Source organism: Haliaeetus leucocephalus, unplaced genomic scaffold, assembly GCF_000737465.1.
Source record: "Haliaeetus leucocephalus isolate CR32 unplaced genomic scaffold, Haliaeetus_leucocephalus-4.0 Scaffold545, whole genome shotgun sequence".
Taxonomy (NCBI): Eukaryota; Metazoa; Chordata; class Aves; order Accipitriformes; family Accipitridae; genus Haliaeetus; species Haliaeetus leucocephalus.
The window spans coordinates 2,128,927-2,154,547 of NW_010972981.1; the positions used below are offsets into that span (position 1 = coordinate 2,128,927).

A 25,621-nucleotide genomic window follows, 5' to 3' on the forward strand; every position below is an offset into this window, starting at 1 on the left:
CTTGCAGGAGAACGGTGCCCACGTCAGAGGCTGTGGTTCGTTCTTCGGGCAGGGAGGGAAGAACCAAATGGCAACACAGGGTGCTTTGCCCTGTATTTCTTCTGCAACGGTGTTTTCAAAACTATTTGGCAGAATCACATCCAGCAAAAGCTTGCTTAAAAAATATGTCTATACGCTTGGCAGACACATTTCCCTAGAGTGGCTTCTGGGTATGCTTAGAAAAAAACCCAGGAGTTCTTCAGATGCTTTTATAATGTCAGTAATATTAAAAGCACAGTTTCAGTCAAGAGCAAAACATCGCTCCCCTGTACAAGAGGCAGGATCTTGTAGGTTCAGGATCTCTGTGTCGGTAATTCTCCCTGTAAGTATTTGCCACCCACAGGGTGCACCTTGCAGGGCTTCTCAACTGCCTCGGCATGCAGGCGTGTGCCTTTGTGCCTCCCAGCTCAGCCGAGGGGCTTTACATGCCGGGCCGTATTCAGAGCGGCTGCACCAGTCCAGAGGTTTTGCTTGCTCCCGTGAACAATTGATTTGATAGCAAAGGGAAGAAAGAAGGAGAATTTTTCAAATCCTCTCAGCCCCAGTTGAGGGACTCACCGTAAAACTATCAGACAGAATTCAGCAGAGTGGAAATCCCTGCTCTGATAAGCCTCAGCCCCGGAAGGCGAGGGATGCAAAGTTCAGGATGGAGGTGCGCTTGCTGGATGCCCTGCACTCCCTCGTGCTCGGCTCTCGCCGCTGTTACTGACCTGTGGTGTTACACATCATTAATGTTAAAAAAAGAGCATCTAACCAAATTGAGCTGTAAGCGATTCACACCTAAACTACAGGCTTCCCTTTTTGCTGAAAAAAGATTCAGCGTATAATTCAGTGAAATGCTAATTCCAGAAATTCCTGGTGCATCATCCTGCATGTGGATGTGTGTCTTTTGCATGCAAGGAACTGTAAATGCACTATATAAGAGCACGTTTGTTAACACAGTTTATTGGCACACTTATTGGCAAAGCATACATAAAATACAGTTGTATTATATAACACACTGACTCACTGTGTCTTTACATGATGAGTTGAACATATTAATATGTAAATGAAAAAATTAGTTTCTTTTATAAAGTTTCACATAAATACACCGGAATAATAAAAAAAAAAAGGTAAACCAAAAAATGGTTTGAGGGCTTTACAAAAATATTATACAAGAAATATACTATGAAAAGAAATACCAACAAAGCCAACTCAGATACAATAATAAAAACACAAAAGTTTTAGATTTATTAAGCTGCCCACAAAGTTAATGGATTACATGGCTTTAAAATATCTGGATTGACAGCAATTTTACAAAGCATAAACTCTCATAGGACCGGGTGTCTTTTTCCACATAAAAATATTTCTCATGTCTTTGATGAAAAAAAGACATTTCTTGTTTCAGCATTTTTATTAAATGATGGAAAGAGTATCTACTGGAATCAGCTAAATGTAAATTAAAAATGCTGGATCCTTTAAATGATTAACCGATGAAAGAAAAGTTAAAGAAATAACAAAAGTTACTTTAAATTACTTTTCCTTAAAAGCTGATTTCTGAAACAAGAAATTTCAGGTGCAAGTTGAAAAGCAGAAAATATATTACAATTGTAAAAAGTTTTACATAGTTATGTTCATGAGATCCTGAGCACTGATGACTTCTTAAAATATGGCCATTGTTTGATGAGGAAAAAAACAACCCCTTCCAATAAAATGTATTGTCAGAAATTTGCCATGAGATGCTATCTAATTTTCAATTATTTTAATTGAGGTCAGTGCCAGTATCATGTTGTATGTGAATGCTTCCAAGAAACGTATATGGAAGCTTATACAAGAGTTTTCCCTAATTAAAAAAACAACAGATAGCTTTAGTTTAGAAATTGATACTGTATCCATTGAAAGGTGTTTTTTTTAAAATTTTTTTTTTAAGAATGCTGTGAAACAGTAATTAATAACCCACTGACATACATTGCAGTGGGTACTGCTGCAGAATAACCTATTGGGAAGCTTGTGGTGTGGGGTTTTCAGATTTAGTCTCCTGGTTAGCAGGAGGTTTGCTGTTCCACGGGCTGTTATTTCCCAGTGCAGGTGAATTGTTGAAATCTTCTTCATCATCCATGCCATTTGCTGCATCATACTGTGTATTCTCTAATCTAGTGATAAGCCTTTCGTCTTCATCCCCGAATTCGCCTCCCATCAGAGTTGGTTCTCCTACCACCATGACATCCTGTGAACAGCACCCAATATTTGTTATATGGAAACCTTGAGAGAGAAAAAATCAACTTAAAAAAATTATGTTAGAGAATTTGCATCTCTTAACTTTGTGATATTTGAACAACAGAGTTAAAAGCTCCTGCATAGTAGGAACCAGGAGACAGGCTTACACTTATTTCTAATTTAAATGAAAAAACTGTAACACATCTCTCTAGCCGCATGCTTATGGCTCTGGATCTCAGAAACCCCAGAACTGAAAAGCAGGTAGACTGAAAAATGTGTATGATTTTAAGCAAATAAGCAGGCTATGAAACTGCCTTAAACTCCTGCTTGAAATATTTAGCCTTTATCCAGTAATTCTTTCCTGAGCCATTTTATTTGGAAAGGCACCAGGGTGCATCTCAGTTGGAACTTGGCGATAGGCGTATTTTAAAAGTAGTTTAAAAGAAACTGCATTTCTTAACCTCAGACTTCTCAAATGTGGAGCACAGCACTCTAATAAAGATGGTAACTCTCTTATCCATAGTCAGCCAAGCCCTTTTACGCATCCAATATACTTGACATTCTGCTACTTAATTATGGTAATTAATTTAGGTAAAGTTTTCGATAAAAACAATGTTCACACTGATTTGACAATTTGCATAGCTAATTAAGTCATTAGCAAAAACCTGCTGATTGCCAACAAGCCCTGAATTTACCATCTGTTATTTCATGGTGCCTGTCACCTAACTCCATGTAGGCAACCCTGCCGCCAATCTGTGCAGTAAGAGGACCAATCTGTCCAGCTGGTACCGTAAAAGGAAGATGAAGAGTGCTAATTATAATTACACTGATGAAGCTAGTAGTCATCAAAAACTGAAGCATGCAAGAAAGAAAGAATTCATCTAATCACTGCTTTAAGTACAATTTGTCCTTCCATGAAAACAAGTAAACCGCCTACTGTACTCCAGTGCATCACACATTTGCTGCAAAAAACCTAACCAGCATGGGATAGAAAGGTGCAAACTTGAGACTGGAAAGCAAAGGTGCAAAGCCAGAGAGCTCGCTTGTTCTCTCTGTTCAACGGAGAATCAGGCTGCTGTGCTAACTGCTAAAGAAATATGTGGGATGCATCTTTTCATGCAGCTCAGGTGGCAGGGCATCAGCTAGCGTTTGGTAAAAGTGCGGTAATTCCAGATGTCTAGCTTTGTACCTGCTGATTTCACAAGCCCTTCCAAGAAGCCTAGTGAACAACAGATTCATATTTTAAAGGATCTGTTCCTCCTTATGAATGTAAAAGCATTTGTAAAAAGCAAACAGAAGACAAATGTTTGCATTTAATAAGGTTTCTTTTTAATCAGATATGTACTGCCTTCACCATGAAACAATACAAATTATTGCCTGTAAGTATTTACACTGTTTCTCGATATCCCTCAGCAAAGGCTGACATGCTACAGAAGAATGTTTATATCATATTTTCAGCCTGTGCTATGTGAAAAATTTGTGAGTAGATGAAAACTGTTACATGAGTTCTTCTTTACATTGTCTATATTTTCTTACTCCATATATCCGTAAAATATTTGATTAAATAAAACTCACACACAGCTTTGCGACATAAAAGTTTAAAAGACAAAGGTGTTTATAACCAAAAGTTTATCCTAATTGATTTCATCCCTCTAAACAACAGACAATATGTAGTGTGCACTGCTGAACCAGACCTAACCCCATGGTATTGTGAGAGCATTAATGACAAGAGAGACCTGGCAGAGGACAGCAAGTTGGGTTTGAGTGTGCAATGTGATACAGCAGGCAAAAAGAACCATAGTGGCTGAAATACAGAATCACAGACTGAGGTGGCAACTTTTCCTCTTACTTCAACGGTCTTGAGTATGGACCTCAAGTTCTCCCTGTTGCCATACCAGCAAGAGGTCGGCAACTTGGATGAGACTTAGAGAAGTGCACCAAAAATAACTATGGGGCTAGAACCGCTGGCTGGGGAGGCCACGTCGAAGAATTAAATATGTATTACATCCACCAAATGATTGGGAGGGGTAAATATGCTTAACAGCTGCAAGCGCTGAAAGGAAGAGGATCGCTTTAGGCCAATCTGATGAGATGTAAACTAGGGTACTAAGATGAGAATAAGTAGGCGAAAATGTAACCCCCACTGCTAAGACAGTATTCCTGTTACTGAGAACTGCAGACTGAGGATTAATGACCCCACTGGAACAGTGCTAGCTTTGCTGCTCAGGTCACCTAACACTGGGCTGGGAAAAATCTCAATCTGTGGTAGGAAACATTCGTGCATCAGCGGGGAGATGCTCAATGACCTTGTAAGTTATTTCCATCTCTAATTTCTCAGATTCTCTGCAAATATTATTTCTTTAATATAATGACACCCACTGAGAGGACAGTTTGCACTTATATTTCTCTCCATGCTATTGAGTATCTCTCTCTCTCACTCTGGGAATTAAACTACAATTATACTGAGGTTAGTGGAGTTTTCCCTCGTTCTATTTAAAAGATAGATATCACAGCATTAGTTACAGGACATTTAAAAAAAATATATATATATTCTCGACAATCCTGCCGCCTATAGTTATGTCAGGCAAAAATAGTGTCTCAGGAAGCACACATGCTGGTTCCTCCCCGGAGAGGATTCTGCTCCTCAGACTGAAAGCTGAAGACCCCACCGAGTGCACCCCATTGAACCTCCACTCACTAGATCCCGTGCAATGACCACCAACCTCTGAGGAGGACTGGAAGTGACTCCTTTTAGAGCCCCTCAATGCTTCTCCTTAAATTGGCCAGTGGGGGTCACTGCTGTTGAATGACACAAGGCTCCATCCCTCCCAGGGTTGAGGCTGCAGCTCTGGAGTGCTCCTAGCTCCTGCTCATGGAGTGAGAAGCAGAATCCAAGAATTAAACCCTAGTCTCTTGCACGGCAGCACACACTGCTATGGCCTAGTTATGGTAGCACATATTTGACTAGATTAGTTTAAAAAAGATTTAGACTGTAGTCACTCAATCTTATTAATTTACTCTGTGATTAGAAACAACATTTTTGGTCAAGGAATGTCTCATGATAGTAAAATATGGTTGCAGTGAAGCACTGTAAATAAAGCAGTGGATGTTTTACATTATGTGATAGAAATGTATTATTTAATAATATAACCACAAAAGCAGCTTTCATGTATATCATACCTTTCATCCTGAAATAACCCTAATTGCCATCCAAACTTAAATCGATGCATATAAACTATACACAGAGATCACTTCATACACAACTCAAATGCAAGCGCTTCTATTTAACAGACCGGTCATTTCTCAGGCTTCATCTTTTTTACACCTAGCCTCAAAGTTTAGCTCTGCTATGCCCAGTTACATAACTAAACTTTTTAACTTGGGATTTTAAAGATCATTCTATGGCTAAACAATGTTTTACTGGAGTCTGGAGGTAAAAATGTGTGGTGGGCCATGTAAAATTCCCCATCCCTATGCCTGCCATCTTTGCTGCTGTTAATACGTAGCCCCGCTCAGTGTGTTACAGCGATTAGTTTGTAGCTCAGGTGTCACAGTCCCCAGAAGTAGACAAACAGTGCTTCACAAGCCTGAGATAATTAAACATGCTTGAAACTATCAAGCATATTGTTCAAGCAAGTCTCATACTCCAAGGATTGAAAGTTACACTAGCTTTAGCAGCCAGCACACCTCTAAGTGCTAAGTCAAAAGAAGAAGGGTACCTCCTCCTGCCTGCCTTCCTTCTTACGGAATTGTGTTAGTGGTGATTATTTTAATAATTGACTTCTTAGCTCCTTGGCACAAAAATTATTAATGACTGAGAGCCCTATTGCTGTCTGCACCCATAATGGTCACTGCTTCCAAGACAAAAACATTGGACTGACATTGGTGTTGAAATGATCTATAGAAACAGAACTGACATTTTAATTCGGTTTCAGAGTAAACAGTTTCTAGAGGAAAATGGTTATCTTTCACATCTCATCATAGTCCTCTCTGTTAACTTGACATTCTGGTCTTGTTTGGAATATTTTTCCTAAAGCACAACAACTGGAAACCAATTTGTTCACTCTCATCTCCTTACGGCTAAATCTTAGATTCTGAATGACACGGTTCTGAGACACGGGAAAATTTCTGACACTTATCTTCTGGCCCTGGAACTGTAACTCTGGTACCACAACATCCATTACAAACCACCTAAACCTACCCCCTGTTTCTGAAACACGTAAGAGGTTGTATTGCTCCCTTCCACATTAGCAGGTTTATTTATGGATTTGGCTTTTGAGGAGCTTACAGAGAACTACAAAGAGAAAGAGAGATTATTGAGGTATGTAACTTGCTTAAAGAGTGCAGTGAGGCTCTAATTAGGACTCTGGGTGTAAGAAAGAACATTTGATTTACTTAGTGGCATGTAGTGATGCTTTATTCTTTCCAACACAAATGATCTTTCACTGTGTTCATGGTTACAGTATTACATTCAACAGGATCTTCATTAGTAAATGAAAGCAAAATCCACCTATTAATTTCTATAGTTATGACTGGGAGCAGCCTAGAGCAATGGCTCTTAGAGTTTGTGAGAGTTGTGCATTGTTGTCAAATTTCCAAATTCAAATAGATAAAAATGGATCAATGTGCACTGTTTTTATTAAACTTAACAGAAAGTGATATTTAAGTGATAATGGCTGTACAGGCCCCTTCTGACGATCTTGCATATATCTGTAATCCACAGATCACAGTGTACAAGTCACTGTTCTACGTACAAAGGCCTGGGCTTGCAAGAAAGTTTTATTTGAAATGGAAGAGTATGAAAAATGCAAAGAAATACAATTTCAGCCAGTAAAGAGGCTTGAAAACTGAGCAAAGACTTGGGAAAACACTGCAGCTAGCTTCAAATATTAGAGGAAATTAGTACTGTGTAAGTGATAAGGCAATGACACACGCAAATTAGATAACTAATCTTTTTGAAATCATAGGAAGGCTAACATTAGAAAAGCAGATTTTCTATGAACCTTGTGGAAGGAGTCTTGCCCATCTTTGCTCTTTGTTTAGGGGAAAGAGGAAATTGGTAATTCCAGTTTCTGCACAGTGGGTTAACATTTCTTCCAAAGATCAGATGTGATCTAGAACATGAACAAATCTAAGAACATTTCAAATGACTGGCATCTGCTGAGACTAGGACAGCTGAGTGAACTACAATTTTTGGGTCCCTGTTCTGTCAACTTTCTTTACACACTAAAAAAAGCCAGTGCATTTGTGGAAAGCATGGGCAGTATTGAGCCTGCACCAATGAGAATCTGAGAGAAGAAAACTTCTAGTGAGAAAAATGATTTTGTATTTGTGCTGTTGGAGTGACTTTAGCGGCACTTGGTTCTACTTCCAACACGCTACAGTGTGTTGCCTCAGTACCTACAGGATTCAGGTCAAAAGCATCACTGGACAAGTAATAGGCCAACCTAGACATGAGTTGTGCAGTGCAATCATGTAGCACACTGGCTAACTACCTTTGTTTTAAGAACGTAGGAAATATGTCATATGTAGAAGAGGTGTTAAACAAGGGACTTGGGCAGGGAGAGTCATATTGACAAGAGATGCTGAAGGTCTGCAATCAGTAGCATGAGAACTAGCAGAATCACAGAAACCACTCCTCCCCCCCCCCCATTATAAGGGAAAATGAGTGTAATAGAGTGCAAGTGACTGTCAAAAGGGCAAAACTTTATGTTTTATTTAGCAGGGTTGAGAAAGTGTAAAAAATAGTTAGAGATATGAGGACAGACTGAGACTGACCCTTTTCAAATTACTGATGAGAGGCAAGATGTGTACCCACCCACTGGCTAAGATGCTTTTGAAGACTGTATTATTAAAGATGTATCAGAATGCGTCAGCACAGTCAAAGTGCTAATAAATTTAAGGCAACACAAAGGGCACAAATGATACCGATTGATTAGGCTTCAGCAACTGAACTTCAGGATGCAGTGCCAACCTGACCCACGCATGGAAATACAACCACATCATTTCACTTTCTGGGCTTGGCTCTCTATTGTCAGCACTGCCTCTGCCTGAAGAACTGATCAGAAAATAACACACGTAGAGGAAATGGCACAATATCCTATTACTGGAGAAGAACCTGTATGTGACAAGTACCGTTCCATCTCATTGATCAAGGTTTGCTTAGCCCCATGTATTTATCTGAAGATCCGGAAAGGGCTATGTGGAAAATGACAGATCTTTCTTAAGTTTCAAGCTTTGTCATAGCTGATGGTACTCCAGCTGCTTTCCGGTCACTGTCCTGAACATGGAACATTTGCCTCTCCAGACATGAAGACCTCATTAAAGAAACAGAAGTTAATGGTGCGAGTGAGAAATGTGGATGAGGTATATGGTAAGTTCGCACATTTTCCAGAATGTACACAGCATTACTGTAGGAGCAAAACTGGATAATTACTAATGCCCTAAACCAAGAAACATTGCATAGAATAGAGGCTAAGGGAACATTCTCTAACCAGGATTAATTTACTATCAAGGAGAAAATAAGATAGAAGCATAAAAGTGACAGGAAATTAGGAGTTAGATTCTATTATGATGGAGAGACTGTCTTTGCTGGCTGGGAAGAAATCACTGAAGAAAAAGAGAAAGCTGGAGTACATGAGTTCATATTAATCCAGGTTTGGTATGGATATGAGCTCATCGTTGGGGTTCTCCAGACAGGAGGATGGGGAAAATGAAACTGAAAGTAGCTTTGGTTATGTGAGTCATCTGGACAGAAGATGCAGTTATTTCATTCCTCTTCTCTAATAATGAGGGGGGAAATGCTTTTAACACTGAGAATGAATGATTTCAGTAGGGTTTTTTCTACTGAGCAAGAAAGTCCCATTCACAGAAAACTCTATGGCCAAATGAAGCTTTTAGTTAGATGAAAACTGTCAAATTTTGTTTGAGGATATCTTGTCTTCTATCGCATATACAGGAAGTCAAACATTAACTACTGAATGAGTCACTTTAAGGTAAAGTTAAGAGAAAGAAACAGAAAGCAAGTTACTGCTACCTGCAGCTGACTTCAGAAAGCAGTGGCATGCCTGTAATAAGGCCCACTTCAAAGTATGCATAATTTTGAAGAAACATGGCAACTTCTCTCCATTTAACTGAAAAGTGTTGAATAGTTTTACACCAAAATATCCTACTGCTGAAATTATTTTGAGTTCTGTCTACTCTACAGGGTGGCCCAACCATCAGTTCCATCTGGTTTGCTATCTTTGCTGTGGGGAAGATGTGAAGAGCTGTTAGTATGTCAAATCGAACAGCTAAGCATTTTCCACTTTGCAAAGGGAAAGGAGAAGGGTCCTAAAAATCAAACCTGATCCTCGATACAAAAGAGTTTGGACCAACTTGCTACTCTGGTACAGAAAACAAACAATATTGAAAGATATTGACTATGCAGCATCCTGAAAGCCAGTGAAGACTAAAAATCCATCCCTCATACCATGATAGACTTCACCATTATATCTCAGATGCTCAACTATCATCTCCATCAGGAAGAGTAGCCTTGACTACTTCATCTGTCAGGAGTAGCCTTTCAGTACCTGAAGTCAGCTTGAATATCAGTGGGAGTGACAGGTAACTATCAGAGGGCTCAATTACACTCAAACATACAAGTACACGTGGCTACCACTAAAGCCAACAAAAGCTGTCTCTCCAGAGAGGAGCAGGCTGAAGAGAGGCAGGGGGTCAGATTCTGGTTCTGCTGAACTGAACTCAGGGCAGGGAGTAGCTGAGATAAGGTGATTTTACCGTCTTTTAAACTTGGAGACAGCAGGGAACTAGCTGGTTGCTCAGTTTTGCACCTAATTGCTGTTTTTTCTTAAATATGGTTGATTATTGATCCAAGGGGTTTTCTGGCAGACACAGTCAGTGAGGCAGAGTGGTCCCTGCCACCAGAGGATCAGGTAGCTGGCCTTCTGAGTGCTTTGTGCTGCCAGAAAAACCCGGAGATGCCTATATTAGGGAAAGAATCTGACTCCAGAGATGCAAGCCACGTGAAAATTTTAATATGACAAGGAGAAAATATGAGTTTAATTTACTGAAGCCCAAAGCTTCTGTAAGCTAGTGGATTGCTGAATCAGTTGCTAAACAAAAATCTTCATTTCATTTCACTGGTGTTAGTCTACTCCTCTTTTTTATCTGGGTATTCAAGCTTCCTAGGAAGTGCCTGCTTTGTGCTAACAAAAGGCCTATATTCTTTGTCAGGCTTCAGAGGAGCCCTAGCCCTTTCCTATCTGCTGATCAGAAATCCAATAAAAATCCCTGCATGCTATTCCCAAGACACCACTTTATAGTTCCTATAACACCAAATTAATTTCCCTAGCTTTAAAATGCATAAGCTATCTCCGTATTGACTAAGGCACACTTTGTCACAATTTGGGGTCTGATTACCCCTATATTGTGACTAAGGCAATAAATGTGATATTATTAAAGTGCTGGTACAGTTCTGGAAATGACTTGGTGTTTCCCTATATAATTAGGATGTCAACAGTTACAGCTAGCAGGATGGATAAGCTGAGACCCATATTCCTGGGGATCTACCCTCTGCAAATGGAGTGGTTGGAAAAAGAGATAACCGCTGCAGGTAAGTTAATTCATACATAACCTGTTCCACTCAAGCACGTGAACCCGGCACCAATTAAAGGTAAGGTACTAACGTAGAGAGACCAACGGTCTGCTTAGGTACGGCTGTCCTGTTCCACACGGACTCATCCTCACTTAGCACCTGGCAGATGGAAGTCTGCAAGACTCGTGCTACATCTAAAAACACGAGGCCCAATCTGAGTTCCACCGCCAGTGGAAGGACTCCCACTGACAAGAAGGGGAGCTGGCCCAGGCCTTAAAAAAATCACATCGGGTCCTCAGGATACCCCTGCTTGAGGGTCATTCGTTAAAGCTGCACTGCAGAATGGCTTCTTCACATCTCTCCACTAATTCCCCAGCTTCCACAGCATACTATGCAAGATCGCCTTTTGCTTGTGATAGTTTACGCTCAAGAATGCACCTTCTTTACAATGTAAGGAAAGAATTAAAGCAGCATAAGCAATTCAGGCCTAAAAGGAAAGTGAGACTTACAGGTACCTGACTTGATAGACTCAGGTTTGCAGCAGCTGACTTCTTCTTGCTGTTGGTACTATTTGCATTGTTCCCAGCACTGCTGTTGGAAGTGCTGCTGGTAGAGTTTTTCCTTTTTCTCCGTTTGGTTGTCGGTTGTCTTGTGGGTTCTGCTGCAATAAAATGGTAAGAAGGAAAGCAAATGGTAGATATTGTAAAGCATGTACTAAAATGATCTATAAGCAGAAGTGCTGAAATATTTTTTCATCCAGTTTTAAATTTCTATGTTTACTAGTAGTAGTAGTAGTAGTAGTAGTAGATTTAACATACAAACCATAGAATAATATTTGGACCCAAACCAATAGAATCTGCTTTCAATTTTGTATAATGGACTAACAAAGCTTATTCTCCCAGCATTATCTGTAAAGGTATTTGAAAGCGTTTTACCAATGGGAGTATCATGATAACTACCATGACGCTCAAAGTGACTGCGTAACTTGCTGAAGGTCACACAGCAAGCAACAGTGCTAAACAAAAATCCAGGTCTTATTCTGATGTAGGGTACAGGCTCAACTGACCCAGCCAGAGGCAAAGGCTAAACGTAGCTTTCTACCCTACTGCTGCCATCGATGCAGCATACAAGCAACTGCCATTTGAGTTCCTTCTACCTCTGTTGTGGGCTTCATCTTTCAAACTGCCGCTCCCAAGAGAACACGTTAGAGTGTGCTGAATGCCATTTCTGTGCAAGTCGTCTAAACTCAGACTGAATCAGGACAATTACATAACTTCGCTTAAATTGGCAAAGAACAGAGGGGCAATTGTACTTCTAAAAATTTGGCCTGGGCACCCATGTGAATAGTTTTAGATATACAAATCTTTAATAACCTGAAAAAAGAGAGAATTATTATTTTGAGGTGTAAGAGGAAGGAGATTAGGTCCAGGCCTGTAAATAACATTATATTAGTCTCAAAGACAATTAATTATGAATTGTAGCTGTAATTTCAGAGTCACAGCAGGAAGCTGAATTACACAAACGATGAATTCTAATGGAGCCAGTAGGCATTTTGCATTCCATCTACACATATTTTTGTACTAAATTATATCCTAGTCATAGTGAAACCATCTGAATGTGCACATCTATAAATCAGTTGGGTCAGACTGAAATCATAAAACATCAGAATGATTTTTCAGGTTTACTTTTGGAACAGTGCTAATTCTTAGTACTTTCCTTTGTAAGTAAATTTGCAGTAAATTTTCCCATCATTTCTATATTAATTTAACTGCAAAATAAGTAAAACACTGGAAATGAAACATACCTGGTGGGGCCACCATTCTCTGCCATTTTTGAAACAAGCAAGTCTTCAAGCAGTCTCGAGGACTTAGATTGTAAGTTTTATGTCTTGACATCAGTTCCTGCATTGGCTCCAGTATTACACACAACTGGAAGAAAAAGTCAGAATAGAATGATTTAATCCAAGCAAAAATTCAGTCGATCAGTATTTACATAGCTGGAAAGTATATTCTTGGCTTTTTTTTTTTACCCTTGCTAACAGAGCATGCCTTGTACAGCTCAGTTTAATCTGCACTGGGATTGCACAATCAAAACTCTGAATTGAGAAAACTTTTGCTCACTATTTGCTATCTTAACTATTTTAATAAAAAATCAGATAAACTGCAACTCTGGTCTTCCAGACTACAGAGATTTCAGAAGAGTAGAAAATTTTCATGCTTGATTGCCAAAACTGCAAAGATGAATTAATAAATAATAAAATGCCCATAGCGGGTTATCATTCCCATATAGCAAAATGTACACACAGTCATCTTCTGTCCTGCTGCACTCCACAATGAAGACTTCTCATAAATGAGGGTTGTAAATGTGTTCTTTTATCTTGCTATTGCATGCAAAATAATTCAAATAATTTTGTTCCTTTCTTGTTATGAGTACTATACATTCTCTTTCCATCACGTGAATGACATGTTCAAGAAAAAAGGGAAGCATTTTATTTTCCTCATCAACTTGAATGCTCTATTATGTTGAAGCTGGAGTTTTCTGAAAACATGGAATTTCAAGCAAACCTCTTCCTTAAATATCGTCTTATATATTTTCTACCTGTTCACATAGTAATTAAAATCACTGTTCACTGCTTTTTGCTCCTGTTAGTACAGCAGATCTAGCATAAAAAACACAGTGAGCTGGTTTCTATTCCCTCCTGTTTATCACCACAGAATCATTTCCAGTCAGTTAAACCTTATGCAAAGCCACAGAAGACTACAGAACTGCACACGTGTAATTGAGGGCTTACTCTCACTTGCAGGATCCTTGTTTTTTTGGTCATCTTACATGACAAGAAAAAATCCAGGTTGACCCCTAGGTTCCACCTGAAATTTGCAGGGCTGGCACATAGATGGAAAAGGTTCTTACTTGCTAACTGAGCACATTCGGTAAAGAAATAGCTGACACAAAATAACATGAAGCCTGCATGCCATTTGTAGTCACTTTTCAAAGCAGAACTGCATTTAGAAGCAGGGGAAGGTTTGGCTTTTTTTACCAACAGGAGTAAGGCAACAAGTTGGTCAAATTATTAGAAGTTAGAATGGCAACTGCAGAAAGGCATAACTTAAGCTGAGTCTTGTTTTGAGTTATTTACTTAATTTTAGCAAGTCTTGATGAAGAGGCATCTTGGATTTTCTTCATCAGGCGATGTTTTCCTCCCATAGTTTTACAAATATTTAAGACATAAGGCAAATTCTTCTCTCTGGGATGTAGAGCCGAACAATGTTTGCTCCATTCTCCCCATGTGTACCCCACTCTCATTCTTATAAATGGAGATGGAAAGTATGCAGGGAAAATAGCTGAAAGGGAGCTGCCATGAGGACTAAGAGATTAATTCAGCATTTAAATATTATTGTGTATTGGCACTGCCTTTTGATGAGCCTTTCATTAAGAGCAGTTAAAACAGAGATAACATAAAGCAGCAGGGAGAATGAAGAGCTTCAGTATGAGGAATTATTTTTTCCAACTGCAGAAATTGAATCTGCAGTTGCCTCATTGACTTTTTTCTTACATAGACTTTTTACATATATTTTTGCAGATAAATATCTGCAAGATAATCTAATAGACAGAGACCTGCTATCAGATTGTGCACTTTGGGCTCAGATTTTCCTCTAGTTCAATACTCTACCAAAAATTAAGAGCATCAGGGCCTAAAGTATGTGCAGGATCCAGTTTATGCTGTGAAAGAGGTGTTGTATTTTGAGTTCTTATTCAATTTATTCTGAAACCTGCAGGCACTTGCTCAGGTTTTGTGTGTGTGTGAGAGAGAGGGAGAGATTCGTGATCATAATCGACACCATTGCTTTGGTTCTCAAAAGACTGCGTTTCTGGCAGGGCTGCCTAAACTGTTTCATTATAAGCAGATAGTAACTAGCATGAAAAAGATAGCTGTGCTAATTCTTAACAAACTAGTTAGCCTGGGCAGAGCACTACACTCATGTAGCTCTACTGCTGCTGGGACTAAAAGTATGTAAATATACATGTAGGGTCTTCCAAGATTTCCTTAGGGACACTTTATTCATGACACATTTACTCCTCCGTACATATTTGTTGTTGGCAACAAAGAGAATGTTTCTTCTTTATCATCTGGCGAAGATGTTTCCGATTGTGCTCTAACCGTAACGCGCACTGAGGAGAACTGTGCAGTCCCTGCTGTCTGTAGGTATCTTGACTGCTAATCCTGTCTATAATCTCTTTCATTTCACACCCAAGATTAAAATGGGATATGGACCCAAAACGTAGCAATGCCTAACTGATCTCACGTGCATGGACTCAAAATAAGTGCTGGGGCCCCTGCACTGGGACACAGCATGGTCTCATCTTCTGGATATTTGGGAGCTGTACAGACTCGCATGAATTCCTCTTCTGGTTTTGGGGAATTCACAACCATTTTCTCCCTCTAAAGTCTGCAAATTGTAAGGTCAGCTTTGGATGCCTGAGTAATGGGAGGGCATTGCGCTCCATAGTGACAAGTCCATTTTAAATGCGTCTAGCTCATGTGAATTGTGCACAAATGTAAAACGAACTGGATTAACAATGATTGATATTAAATCTCACAGCCTTTTTCAGTGACCTTTGAGACCTATTTGAAATCTAAAGTGACTCAAAACAGAATCCCTGAAAGAGGAAAAGATCATGGTCCAATTATCTTAACTCTGAGGAACCTGCCAGTGACAATCAGTAGCTTGGTTTTTGCAGAGAGCTAGATTAAAAATGTGGGGACAAGATGCTTTTAAGAGCTAGGTTGGCCAAAACCACCTGCCGTCTTTAACCGCTAGTGAGCAGGGTAACTGGCAGGCTGGTTTGACTGCATCATTTTACAGAGTGACTTCTTAAAACAAAGCTAACAAAATGTTTTACATACTCCTACATTCATTGGCATACAGAAGAAGCCTGAGGCTTAGACTGCCTATTCCCTACAGATCACCTAATCTCACTCTGTGAGATTCCTTTTCAAAACATCTATTTTAACATTTTTTTTCAAGCATTCAATAATATTAAAATGTACAAGTCTTTACTGCAGTACTATAATAATAATGATATTTGGAACACCAGCAAAACTGATCTCTTCTACAAGCATTTTCTGCACAGCTCAGAATCAGTCACCCAGGAAAACACCCTAAAGACTTAAAAACTTCAGTGCAGTGACGATATATGATCACAGAAGTAATTTCTACTTTTCTAGGGACCCAGAACCTTTAATGGCAACGCTTGACAAGACACAGTTAGACATTTCCAAGCTCCACGTTTAGACAACACAAAAGGTGGGACTCATTTGCCCACACACAGGTGTCTAGCACCAGCTGAAATGCCCTAGGTTATGCTGGATCTGATCCATCTGATCGTTCTTGCTGTCCCAGAAGGACTCAAGGCTCCATGTGGGTGTTTCAGGCACTAGAAGGTGTCTATAGTGTGTGGGCAATTGAATGAAGCCCAAAGTTAAAAGAAAAATTATGCTTCTTTTAGTTTTTATAACATATTTGAAAGAATGTGTACCGTAACAGGTTATCTACTTTCCCTCTCCAGTACTAAAACATACTGAAAGAACTCCACACAATGCTTAGTAACCCAATAGTATTAGATTTAGCTTCCAGTCATGTTTTCGTATTTGAACTCATCACAATGATGTCTGACCATTACTGCAGAACCATTGCTGTTTCACTGCAGATAGCTGTGAGTTGGATCCAGTGCTAGAGACGAACACAGTGTTTTACAGTGAGAGAAGTCATTGGCATGAAAAGTTTATATTCGTGGGTGCCGAGCACACAGTGGGAGACATGCACACATTTTGGTGCTGTACAGAGTGTCAGTGATTTTTGCTAGAGTTCCATATGGATCCTATGGACAATTCATCAATTACAGGGCTTGGATCCAACTTGAGAAAATGGTAATGTTATACCCTTGGGGCTCAGGGAAGTGAAAGTAGGGAACATAATAAAGCACATGGTCTTTTGCGTTAGTAAAACACATCTGGAAGGATTTGATTTATTTTATTTTTTTAATGACTTCTTTTTTTTAGAGGAGAAGACTAGCATTTATAGGTTTCAAAACCCAGTGTGTTTTAAGAAGGGAGTTATATGAGGAGATACTGGAGGCACTGCAGACAGGAGTTAGAGGATTCTGAGAATATGGATCCACACATAATTTCCTGTAATACTTCAGGTATCAGCAGAGCCAAAAACGGCCTTCATAGGTAAGGGGTCAGATTCAGCTCTGAGATCACTCCAGTCACACCAAGAATGGTTTTAGCCTTATGATTTTTGTTCTAACACCAGGTTTCTATTTTATTCTGAGAATAGACGTGCATTCCGATAGCAGTGAAGATTAGCAGAAAGACCAATGTGAAAGCTCTCTTTTACCTTAAATTTGCATACCATACGCTTATGTATTCTATTGCTAATTGAATTAGCAATTACCTTCTTCAGTGAAACCTCCATGAGAATTTTTACATTTCCAGTAGCGAAGGTTTGGTGAAGACGTTGCGGTCCTGCTGGCTGTGAGCTGCAGGTGGCAGAGCTGGCCCAGCTAACAGTCTTCCCCTGCTTACATGCTAGGAGCACAAAAGAACTGCAGCCTTTCAGGCTTTCAATGCCTTTTGCATTTTAAAGAGAATTCAGTGGGACTCGAGTCTTGCAATACTTAGGTGGTGAGACTGACATAACCACCAGACAGTTTCCTTAAAGCAGGAAACATCTCTGGTCAGTAAGTGCTGCTCAGCCATCGACTCCCAAAGTCTACCAAAAGAAGCAACTTTTGAGAACTGTGTCTTCCCATGGTTACCAGTTTTGTCTGTATAAGCAGAAGTTTCACTAACCACAATTAAAAACCCGGAATTATCTAAAATTTACATGTAGATGACACTTTAAAATGTTAATGTATAAAGTAACATCAGTTTTTCTGAATGACACCAGCAAGGAACCTGACAGAGATGAGAGTGTTCCCTGAAGTTTTACTGAAATTTCGTTTCAACTCTTTGATGCTTGAAATTTCTCCTGGTTGAAAGCCTGTATTAATCACCTGAAAACTACAGGACCTGTTGCATAGTCAGAGCTCACAGACATTTACAACCCTTCCTAAAAGTGACAAAAAAACATTTAAATGGGAGTATTAGTCACTGTCTAATGTTCAGGTAGGGTGTTGACAGTGAAGGTATGTATACCTTGAATACACTGTGCAGCCTTGAACAGGTTCGGTGCTTTCTTTTAGAGCTCATTTTTTATCCTCCACAAAGATTGAGCTACTAACTAACAATTCTGAACACAATGACATCTTATTTCTGTGCTGAAATGCAGTCTTCCCTCTGCATGCCCTATACGTGCTCTAGAGAGAACGGCTCCAGTTAACGTTGCCAGTGAAATTCTGGCCCCAATGCATTTCCCTGGGAAAGGTCCCATTGACTTCAGTGGGGCAGGATTTCTGAAAAGAACCGACAGGTCTCTGCACACTGTTCTATGGACATCCACAGATATGTATTTCCAGAGGTTCATGACACGTTACTAATACATCTGTGATGAGGAAGGTGACACATTATGGGTATTTTTTCAGCCCCTGTGAAAGAGCTATACCTGAAAGTCTGACTTCCAGGAGTGGTGTCAAAGCCCTGTGCAAGTGTCCTGCGCTCCCAGCAGTATGGCACTGAAATGGTAATGCTTTGCTGCAGTCCTCAATATGGTTCATTCTCTGGTGTTAGAAATAGGGAAGGCTTATAGCTGAGTTTAAATTTCTCTGCTCATGCTTGTTTTTCAAAATTAATGTAAGTATCATTCCTCTGCAGAACAGAGGGAGGAATGAAAATTTCCTAGGAACATATTGCTGCTTCTTTCACTGGCCGGCTTGCAATTCACTGCTGAAAATAGCTTGTGTTTTTTAAGAATCACAATGTGAATACAGAACATTTTCATCTTAAAAACCGTCTTTGTTTTCCATTAAAAACATGGAGATATAAATGAGAAATGTTTTGGGTTTTTTATGAACCAAAAGAAATGAGGGGTTTTTTTACATACTTGTTTTTCTGGAGGGGATTGCTTTTGCTTTATTCTAAGCTCTTGCCCAGTATGTCAAGTCAAATATAAGTCTCTTCCATCAGTGCATTTCAGTGGTTCAACTATATCCATGCTCCTTCCCTGCATGATAAACTTTAAGCCAAAATAAGTGGGTTTGAGATTCCCATCACTCAACATACTAGTCTGCTAACTGCTTTCACTTTTTGAAGAGCCACTGTATGCTCCTGTTGAGATGTGGACACTAATAAGAAATGTTCATTGTACATCCCATGTAATGATATACATGGAATAAAATGATCAATTTTGAAATTTTGCAGTACTTACTTAGTGTAGCAAGCAGCAAATTCAGTAACCACTTTGATTTAAATTATAAAAGTAGTTATTTTAACCTGACTATTCAAAATCCAGTCTGCACAGGTTTATTTATTTTAGTGAAACCTTAGATGATCTTTGGGACAGAATGAAAAGGCAGCTCTTAACTCCAATAGCTTAAGTAGTCCAATATCATAGGGGGATCCCTGACTTGTTTACCGTAACTACTGTTCTCTCCGTATTTCCAATTCCCTCTGTGCCAAAGATTTTTAAATTGTCAGTGCATAAGCAGATTGAAGTCCTTGGTTTTGCTACATAGGTAGGGAACAATATGAGCTTTTGGTGTCCAGAAGGAGGTGGGAAACTGCTTGGAAATATGGTATAAGCACATTTACTGTATTTACTCCTAAATTAAGTACATTTGCTTTAAACAGATAGTAATGAAAAGGTTTAAAACCTGTCACTGACATTTCTTTCTTTAGGCTTTGACTTAAAATCTCACTGAGATGAATGTGACCGCACCTCTCAAAGAAATTGTTTTAGACTGGTTCAGGGCTCAGCAAGAGAGCACTGCATCAGCTTGAACTTGGCTCATATTTTAAGTACATCTCCCAAACCATATGGAGTGGATATTTTGTGTTAGCTTTAAAAGATGCAGAAACTCATTCTGCAGCACAATACCATAGGAAGAGCAGATTCTGGGACAAATTCTGTAACCTGAGATTTACTGGGTCTGGGATATACTTAATAGCCATCACTCCACACTGGAGAAGGTTCCATGTTTTGTGACTACTCACCATGCTGAGTCAAGAAATATTTATACTTGCAATCACCTAAGAAGCTAGGAATTACAATTTCCAGCTTAACACTTGCAATATTAATGATCATTAGCATCTACAGCTTATTATTTATTATTTATACAGTGCCAGAGATACACACGGATATTTCACAAACTACCGAGCTCCTCGTTCTGAAGAGATTCCTATCTCAACTACATAAGAGGGAAAATACTAAGCCAGGAGTAATTTGGCAACAGTAAGGTATGCACATGAAAACAACAATTTCATGTAGCTATCTACAAGTCCCTTGAGGACTACTGATATGTATTTAAATGGTTCTCACGTGTTGTCACTTGAAAATATGGCTGGTTTGCTATGCAGATTGCTTGCCACACATTAAGCAAAATGTCATTCATTTCATTGATACTTTGGTTATTTAGGAAACAATATAAGATCAATGCTGCCACAAGACTCCTGGAATTCAGTATTTCTTTCCTGGGCGTTGCCAACCCTGCAAGATGCAGTGGGATGATATGCAACTACTGAAGCTCCATGCTGGATTCACTAGTAAATACTCAGCACTGCGTAATGTTTATTCATCCTATGCTCTGCCCTGAATGCCAGTCTAGGACTCTCCAGTTTCTCACTAACACCCAGAGGTAGCAAATGATTTCTCAATAATGCAGTATTCAGCTGCTCAATTGCTCCCAAGCTACATAGCTCATCATGTTTTTACACTGCTCTGTATCTGCAGCCATTTCAAATCCCAGCAACAGTGAGAATGGAAAGAAGCAGCATTCATTTCAGGTAAGGCAAAGCTTAAAAAAAAAGTGTTTTTCCAGGCAAATACTATGAGTGGGTAGGAAACAGAAACAGTTTTTAACACAGCTATCACCAGCACTGCAGCTAATTCTCATTAGTGTGTTGGACCCCAATTTAATTTCTTTCTCTCTCTCCTTCCCTCTTTTTTTTTAAATTTTTTTTTTTTTTAATTTTAACATATCAGCTAGCTAACAGCTTCTACCAGTGCCCTCTCCTCCACACACTCTGGAGCAATGCAGATGATCATGGAAACTTTGCTAGCTCTCGTGGCCATTAATTCTGCCCTTTCATGTGGTGGCATCAGTGACAGCATCAAAACCGTGCACCTGGTCAGCAAGGAACTCAACCTCCTTTACAATTCAAAAAGCTTCTCCCTCCTTCACTGCATCCCACCCAGCACTTTGGGTTCCTCACTCCCTGCAGTGTGCCCATACTAGCAAAAGGGCTCCAGGTTCAAACGTCTTTGTTCTTGCAGAACTGCTGATGAAATGCTTTGCAGACAGCTAAGCACACTCTGCCCTGAGAAGAACCTCATTTGAGGGCCTCCTTAGCATTCATATTGTACCAAACTAAGCATTTCTTACGCTGGACATGAGCAGTCTTAGTGACATTCAGTTTATATGTAATTAAAGGCACCTTCGAGATGCCATGTAATGAATGCTGAACTGGACAGATGTGCTCTCCTTTCCCCGTCGGAGGGGAAGCACTCATGCTGGAGCTGCATTTGTGGAGACGAGTTTGACGTCTGCTTTATTTAGTTATCACTTTGGCAGCACGCTCATCATTACAGCATGTGCTGGAATGAATTCTGTTTCACAATACTCCTAAGCATTAGAAAAATGTTTTAGGCCTCCCAGACATTGCTGTAACTATTTGATAGCCCTCTCCCCTCAGACTTTTTGAAAAAGTAGCTCTTTTTACTTTCCTTGTGATTTTGCTTAAACTTTCTATTTAGATCTATAGTTTATGGGTTTAGAAAAGAGCTCTACTGTTTTGCTTCTCTCTTTGAAGTTTTAATACTGCTTTTTAATAGATTTATATTTTTTGGACTCTTTGCAAGAACTTTGCAACTTTAAATTATTCACTCTTCCTCTCACTACCCAGCCATTAAAAGAATGTCCTTTCAGTAAATGCTCTTTTTCCTATTCACCCACTGTACAATGGGGAGATATCTAGATTAGATGTAAGGAAGAAGTTCTTTGCTGTGAGGGTGGTGAGGCACTGGAACAAGCTGCCCAGAGAGGCTGTGGATGCCCCATCCCTGGCAGTGTTCAAGGCCAGGTTGGATGGGGCTTTGAGCAACCTGCTCTGGTGGAAGGTGTCCCTGCCCATGGCAGGGGGATTGGAACTAGGTGATCTTTAAGGTCCCTTCCAACCCAAACCATTCTATGATTCTATGTTTTGAAAAACCCCTCCTTCAACAGCATCACTCAAGTCTTAAGAGCTTTTAATATTGTTTGCACCAGCTGGGATCACGCCTGTTCCTATTTCCTACACCAAAGTGAACAGTGAAGGTTATCTGGTTCCTTCCTTTTCCCCTGATGACAAATCAGGCAAAGTAAGGGCAGTTCATTTCAATAACACAAGTAGATATTCCTGGAATCCCAATGGCAGAGGCAAACTGCATCCAGTTGCTGGATGTATTTTCAGCTAATGAAAACAAAAGAACTTGCAGCAGAAGTCTCATCTTCCTCCTGATGGGCTTAGTTCTGAAGGCTGTGAAAACCCAGAATCTGAATAATTGACCACCTAACTCTTCCTTATAGACCTCCTGGTGCAATCTGCCCTCATCCAAAGTATATAGATTATTTGGTGTTTTCTGCAATGAAGTCGACCTGCTTGAGCCTTCTCCTTGAGCAGAGATCCTAACTGCAGAAAAGGATCAATACATCAAATCACAAGCCTGTATCATAATGAAAAGTCTTGTACAGCCCGTCATATTGTATGATTCTTCTCTCACAACTATCTGTATATTCAGTGATCAATAGGCAAGATTTGTGTCTTGCATATCTCAGATCAGAATTAAGCTCTTAAATGATTTTAAGGGAGACCATAAAATTTATCTTTGTAATTTAATTTAACATTAGTGTTAAATTATATTGCAAAGCGCATCATGTTGACTGCATGATATGATCCTTTATACTGCACTTGGTATTGCGGTGAGTATCAATTTCAGAGAGCTTGTCAGGACAAAATTAAATTTTAATGTAAATCGGAACAGATTCATTGATTTCAGCCTATACTGGATTTGGATGGAGTTCCACCATTATGTGGGGGTTAAGGCTGGTCTGTAGTAATTAACAGGAGGAGCTAAGCACTTTGGACCAAATATTTTTTACTTGAGCCTTGTCCTGTGAACTAATCTCTCCTTTTTTACATCCAATTATAGGTTGTGAATCAACACAGATACCCAATAGCTGTTGTTTTCCCTCACTGTGTTTCAGTGGCCTGGTGCAAAACACATGACATTTGAAAGCTTTCGTAATTTCATTTTCTCTAGAAGTTCAAAAATCATACAGCTTACAATTTATTCTCATTTCATTATTATTGCCTCTGCTCCTAACACAATCACCAGTTTTATTTCTTACACAACACCGAGTTAAGAACAAAACATGGGTGACTTTGGAGACTGTTGTGCACTTCAAAAGAGGTTTGTTCCTCTCTCATTCTTTGCCAAGTGCAGATATTCAATAACCAGAATTCCTTAATAATCCACCATCACAGCCAGTCCAAACAGTATCTTTAGGAAACAGCATCGGAAAGGTCTATTTCCCTGTTTGCCATCTCCCATCACTATCACGTGTGATGTTGCTGCATGACATTTCCTTCCTCTCTATTTCTCCAAAGGCAAACAAGCTACTATTCAGCAGTTCTGAGTCAAATCCTAACACCTGATATTTCTGATATGCAAACTGTTAGCTTTTTCTATTTGTGCAACAATGAGACCTTATCAGTTTTGCCGCTTTTCATTTTGACTATGAAATGCATCCACTATCACTCTTCACCTGTGTCCCTGGCAGCTCCCTTAGGTTCAGATGGAATCCGGTATGTTGTTTGTCTTGTTCAAACTCCTGCTGATCCAAAACAAATCACAGCATTATAAAAAAGATCAAGGGTGTAGGGACTGCATTTGAATGCTGACAATTTTTAGTGTGCAGCTGTATTACAACTTGGAAATAAGTTTAGGAATATTTTTGTGGTGAAGTGGTCTGGAGACAGCAACTGCTGCCTTAAAGATACTGAAAGCAGAACAATAGGACAGGCTATGCCTGGCCAAAATACAAGTCTAAAAATCCAGTGGTGTAGTTGAAGTTTTAGTTTAGTGTGTAATTTTTTGAGGGTACTTCAAAATATGTGCCACAGATGAAGAGACTCTTTATACTGAAAACCAAAACATCACCTTCGCCTTTGATTTTACAAATTCACTTTTGTACACTGCACTTTTTTCAGGTTTCCTTGTACAAGAAATCAGCTTTCCTTCATACAATAGGTACACATGAAGATGCATACATACTGAGGCAATATCACAACTATGATTCAGCCTTCAGACTAATGTGTACATAGCAACTCTAATCTTATTTACAACCATGCAAAAAGAAAGCTTTTTCCAGAGTATAAGCAGCTAGCTCTTCTGTGTCATGAATCTCTTCCCCCGTAATATAAAATCCTCTTGTTTCTATACTGCAGCTCAAGCAGAAATGCAGTGTTTTTTCACATAACCAGTTCTATTTTTAGCCTGAATTGAAGGAAGTCTGCAGCATTAATAAATGGAAGAGAAGTACAGAACTACACCGCATGGTAATGTGCCAATGCAAAAGCTAGCTTGGCCTTTAGCCAATGAACTGTGGTTAGATGTTAGAGCAATGAAAGTAAAAACACCACTTATAATGGAATGATTAATAAGCTGACAAACTTCCATGCATTTATTTCATACTTTTTGAATGTCAACCTTATTAATACCAATATATTTTCTATTTTATTAGTGATATCTCTCAGCCTGATGCATAGAGAGACATATATATGTGTATGTATTTTTACATATACAATTGAGGTTTGCTTAATTCTGTGTTCAAATAGAAAGGAACAATATAAGAAGCAGATGATACTTCACAGTGCAGAGCTTGACAAAGGAAAAAAAGAATACGGAAGGAGCTTTTCTTTATAAACAAATAAAGCAACTCCACTAGACACAAAACCTATTGTTTCATGATTTTCTCTCCTCTTGACTCTGCAATTCCCTTGTTTGGTACCAAAATTATGAAAGCAAAAATCCTCCAGAGCCGTTACACAGAGGACAAAAGTTCACAGTTCTTACAGGGACACAGAGTCTTCTGTAATCTCTCCACTTCTTGCCCAATCCACAAAACTTGTCCCAGCACTGTTACGCTGTGGACAGATGGATGTTTATATAAAAGACCTTGTGCCTCCATAAAATTCCATTTTGGGGTTATATAAAAACAGCAATTACTGGAAAATGGAACTTTTTAATTAAACGTATTCGAAGAAAGTAGGGATTAATGACTTTAAAGTAGAGAGTATTTAATGCTTGCAGTCATAGATCATCCACTAGTGAAGCTGTATTATCACCATCAGGCAACGATGCTTTTAAGTATTGACAGGGTGTGCATTAATAATGCTTAAACTGTTTTCATAACAACATAATTAGTAACACAACTAATCTATACTATACCTATTATTAAAATAATGTTTTAATAAACTTAATTCACAGCAACATCCTCAGAATAAATAAGGATGCATTTCGGATCAGGCCAGTTGTCCCTTGGCCCAGTGAATTGCAGATAAGCTACATTTAGAATCTTTTTGGTCATGCT

The 25,621-nt window shown here is 39.3% G+C and overlaps 1 protein-coding gene across 3 annotated transcripts in view; it reads right to left on the reverse strand.

The window, feature by feature from the left end:
• Nucleotides 1-968: 968 nt before the first annotated feature.
• The window catches only part of LDB2 (LIM domain binding 2), a 221,149-nt gene continuing 196,496 nt past the window's right edge, over nt 969-25,621 (reverse strand). Inside the window, exons 6-8 of one of the 3 annotated variants that reach the window (XM_010576830.1) lie at nt 12,636-12,759; nt 11,347-11,489; nt 969-2,245 (exon numbers count right to left, since the gene is read on the reverse strand). In XM_010576830.1, the coding sequence (XP_010575132.1) occupies nt 2,015-2,245; nt 11,347-11,489; nt 12,636-12,759 (498 nt within the window). In that variant the 3' untranslated portion in view covers nt 969-2,014. Of the gene's footprint in view, nt 2,246-11,340; nt 11,493-12,635; nt 12,760-25,621 lie in introns of all 3 variants that reach the window. The other 2 variants (XM_010576829.1, XM_010576831.1) reach the window with 2 other exon arrangements.